At 42.6% G+C, this 4,293-nt stretch overlaps 1 protein-coding gene across 1 annotated transcript in view; it reads right to left on the reverse strand.

Moving 5' to 3' along the window:
• LOC116703566 (beta-1,4 N-acetylgalactosaminyltransferase 2) overlaps nucleotides 1–4,293 on the reverse strand; it is a 16,727-nt gene that overhangs the window by 1,559 nt on the left and 10,875 nt on the right. The window contains exons 9-10 of the mRNA XM_032538369.1: nucleotides 2,081–2,258; nucleotides 1,622–1,769 (exon numbers count right to left, since the gene is read on the reverse strand). Coding sequence (XP_032394260.1) covers nucleotides 1,622–1,769; nucleotides 2,081–2,258 — 326 coding nt within the window. The remainder of the gene's footprint in view (nucleotides 1–1,621; nucleotides 1,770–2,080; nucleotides 2,259–4,293) is intronic.

Raw genomic sequence — 4,293 nt, forward strand, 5'->3', positions numbered from 1 at the left:
TCTCGGGCCCCAGGAATCCTGCAGGCCTCCAAGGGAAACTCACCAAGTACGCTAAACATGGGGGTGGGGCTCACGAATGACGACTGAGGGGGTGGGCACAAAAGAACGGCAGCAACAAACAAAAAGAGCCGAAGCGGGCGGAGGGATATGGAAGGGAGTCACAGAAACGGACGGTCGGCGGACAGGAAGAATGAGGGCTGCGGAGGTCTCGAACATAAAGGGGACATTAAAAAAAGCAGGAGTCAGAGGGCTACCCCCGGGCCCGCCCTGGACGTTATCGGGGCCCTGAGCAGAATCTTAGGTTTGTGCTGTTTGCACTGACCTTACACTGATACAAAGATTGAATTGTTAAATGGTTAAAATGGTTATGTTCCATGAATAGTACCTGCTCGACGTCACCTTGGGGCCTCCCGTCCTCCGAGGGTGGTAGATGTCATTAGAGCATGAGGCGATGGAGTATAGTGAGTATCCCCTGCCTAGCGCTAGCAGGTGAAGCGTATGGTTGATGATGGTGGGGGGCTATTTTATTCCAAGGAGCCGGAACTTTATCAGGAATCATCGGTTCCTAGATCCACAAAGACTACTGAATCCTTTAATACTAAACTCTGCCTGCTCTAGGGGATTTTATTATTGATTTATTTTACAAAAATAAAAAAAAATAATATTAAGAATTTACATGGTGGTGTATACTGATGCCCTGTATTTAACATAGGGGGGGGTATATACTATATGCCCTTATTTTAACAGAGGGGGTGGATATACTATGCCCTGCATTTAACATGGGGGGTGTTATACTTATGCCCCCTGTATTTTAACATAGGGGGGGTGTTACTTATGCGTGCCCCTGTATTTACACATAGGGTGGTGGTATTGTAACTTATTGCCCCTGTATTTAAACCTAGGGGGGTGTGATACTTATGCCCTAGTTATTTATACATAGGGGGGTGTGTTTGAATACTATGATGCACCTGTATTTTAACATAGGGGGGGTGTATACTTATGCCCCTATTTTAAATAGGGGTGGATACTGCCTTTACTTGTGGGGTGTATAGCTTGCCCCTGTATTTAAACATAGGGGGCGGTTTATAACTTATGCCCCTGTCAAGTATACACCCCCCTATGTTAAAATACAGGGGCATAAGTATACACCCCCATGTTAAATTTATTAATATTATTTTTTTTTTTAAATAAATAAATAATAAAATTCCCATAGAGGCAGGCAGATTTTTATTATTAAAGGTCAGTTATTTTGTGGATCAGGAAACTATGCATCCTGATAAAGTTCCCTTGGTCTTTGGAATTAAAATAGCCCCCCCCCCATCATCACATACCCTTCACCATAGATAGAGATAGGCATGGGATACCTTCCATAAAATCATCTCTCAATGCTCTAACTGAAATAACACCATGGAGGACGGGGCACCAAGGTGGAGTCGAGCAGGTACTATTAATGGAAAACCATTTTAACCATTAACCATTCATTATTTGTATAAGTGTAAGTTCAGTGCAACACGCCAAACCAGATCTTGCTCAGGGCCCCTGAAACGTCCAGGGCGGGCCCCTGGGTGCACGTCTGACTACAGAAAGAACAATGCACTCCATACATCATTCTCATTCCTACCACGTCCAGTTCTGGGACCGCCTCCATCACCTCCACCAGCTTCTCTATCTTTGTGTTCTCCGTGAACAAAAAGTCGTCGTCCACCCACAGGAAGTACTTGGTGGTTACCTGGGAGACGGCCAGATTCCGGCCAGCAAACCAGCCCTGAGGAAGAAAAACAAGGTTCATCTTTGGAATATTTGAAAAGCTTTAATGTTCATTTCACAACGCAATGCAGAACATAAACAGATACTATGAATACATTGTTTATTACATAATAATATGATCATCATATAGATCAAATATGGTAGAAATGTTATTTAAGTCAACATTTCTGTGATATATAGGTTAATGATATTTGTTTTTTATATTACAATGTGTGTGTGTGTGTGTCTGTGTCTGTGTGTGTGTGTGTGTGTGTGTGTGTGTGTGTGGGGTGTGTGTGTGGTCCCAGTGTCGCTGTGTGTTGCGCACCTGGTGCTGGAGGCCATGAAGTACTGCCGGATGTGTTCTCCAGTAATATTCTCTGGTTCAAAGCTGTCATCTGCAATGATGACTTCTATGTTGCTATAGAAACGCCGGAGGCTGCTCAACATCACCTTGAGTTGTGGGTAGCGCAGAAATGTCTTTGTGGCGATGGAGACGTGAGAGCTGATATCTGACAGGCAGACGTGGACGAAGAATTCGTTTAAGAAAAGACACAAAGACAACATGATTAGAGTACATGAACTGGCTTGCTGCCCTCTTTTTAACAGGAGATTAGCAAAATAAATCATATTTCCAAAGCTGTTCACCACAAACCCTTCTGAAGCGAGCAAGTGGGTAAGCCTCTCCTCTCTAAGCGTAGCTCCCATGGCGCCATTTTAATGCTACAAAGCCATCACCCACCGTTAGCATCCCATTGACTCCCATTCATTTTGACAAAAAATAACTTTCCATCTGAAGCGTTTCAAGACTCTATTTGTCCATTGTTGATTTCTAAAGAAACACGACAACGTATAAAAGGCTCCTTTACCTTTTATCTCACATTATGGCTCCGTAGAAGACATTTTTACAAAAATAGGCTAACGATTGTTTCATAACCACGTGATTTACTGTCCCACAGTAGAGGAATTAACGTATAGTACAGGAGAAGCTCGCAGACAGTTTGGATCAGCTGTTTAGGTTTAATTACTAATGTTAACTAGCATAAGGTGACCAGATTTCTCAGACCAATCCCGGGGAACATTCAGTCAGAAAGCGGATTACCTCCAAAACACGTCATGTTTTTACTTTAGTAAAACTTAAAACGGGGACACTAGACCTAGAGCTGTCCCCCCCCCCCCCCCCCCCCAGGTATGATCCTAGACCCCCCCGCTGCTACTCATAGTCAATACACCTCGAGGGAATGTTTCAAGATTAAAAGTCTTAAAGTTTCAAGATAGAAAGTCTTAAAATTTCAAGATAGAAAGTCTTAATATTTCAAGATAGAAAGTCTTAATATTTCAAGATAGAAAGTCTTAATATTTCAAGATAGAAAGTCCTTATAGTGCTAATATTTCAAGCTAGAAAGTCCTAATATTTCAAGCTAGAAAGTCCTAATATTTCAAGATAGAAAGTCTCAATATTTCATAATGTTGTAATGTTACTGAACTACTGACAGCTTTTGCTTCATTGCTCAAGGCTTGTTTCTGCAACAGCTCATTGAGAATCAGATACAATAAAAACTATTGAGGACATATTTTCCTTTGACATTGATATTAAACGAGATCGCTGCAGTCGGCAGAAACAAGCTACAATGGAAGTTAATAAGATAATTGTCCAGCTTGTATTTACGTTCATAAAGTGCTCGTTTTGCTGCTAACAGACTCAGATTAATATCCTAAGTGTCTGACAACATTATGGAAAGGATTTCTAAGGGGGTCGACCTTTCTGTTAAAGATTAAGATCCTTTTTTAAAACATAAAAGTCTGCGAAATTGCGTTCACTAAACCCACCAGACTCCATGTAAATAATCAGTGATTTTAGCATCGTAAAATACGGCTTCTAAAACCTCTCTGAGCTTGTCTGGAGCGACTATCGGCTCCGTTTTGTCAGTATTTTCTTTCTTTCATTCCAATTTCTGGTCTGTCGGTCACAGTGAAAACTGGGGACATTTCCGGGGACAGATCCAGCCGGGGACAAATTGCCAAAACCGGGGACTGTCCCCGGAAACCGGGGACGACTGGTCACCCTAAACTAGCATGTTAGTTAGCAGTAATTAGCCTGTGTCTATGTTAATGTTAACTAGCATGTTAGTTAGCAGTAATTAGCCTGTGTCTATGTTAATGTTAACTAACATGTTAGTTAGCAGTATGTAGCCTGTGTCTATGTTAATGTTAACTAGTTAGGAACATGGACACACGGGACGCAATCCCCAGTCTCTGGGGTGAAAGTCCTGTGTTGTGTGACCCGTCCACCCGAAAATCGTGTCCCTGAACATGGATCTATAGATTAAATAAGGTCACCAAAACGAACTGCCATGAGAAAGGGCTGGAATTAATCACCTGCTGTGACATAAACTGATTAACGCCTCATTGGTTTAAGCCACAGAGCATAGACTAGGGTGAACAGACGTCCCTGGTTTCGGGGGACAGTCCCCAGTTTTGGTGACCTGTCCCCGGCTGGATATGTCCCCGGAAATGTCCCCGGTTTTCACTGTGACTGACAGACCC

The sequence above is a fragment of the Etheostoma spectabile genome, chromosome 15 (assembly GCF_008692095.1).
Source record: "Etheostoma spectabile isolate EspeVRDwgs_2016 chromosome 15, UIUC_Espe_1.0, whole genome shotgun sequence".
In the NCBI taxonomy this organism is placed as follows: Eukaryota; Metazoa; Chordata; class Actinopteri; order Perciformes; family Percidae; genus Etheostoma; species Etheostoma spectabile.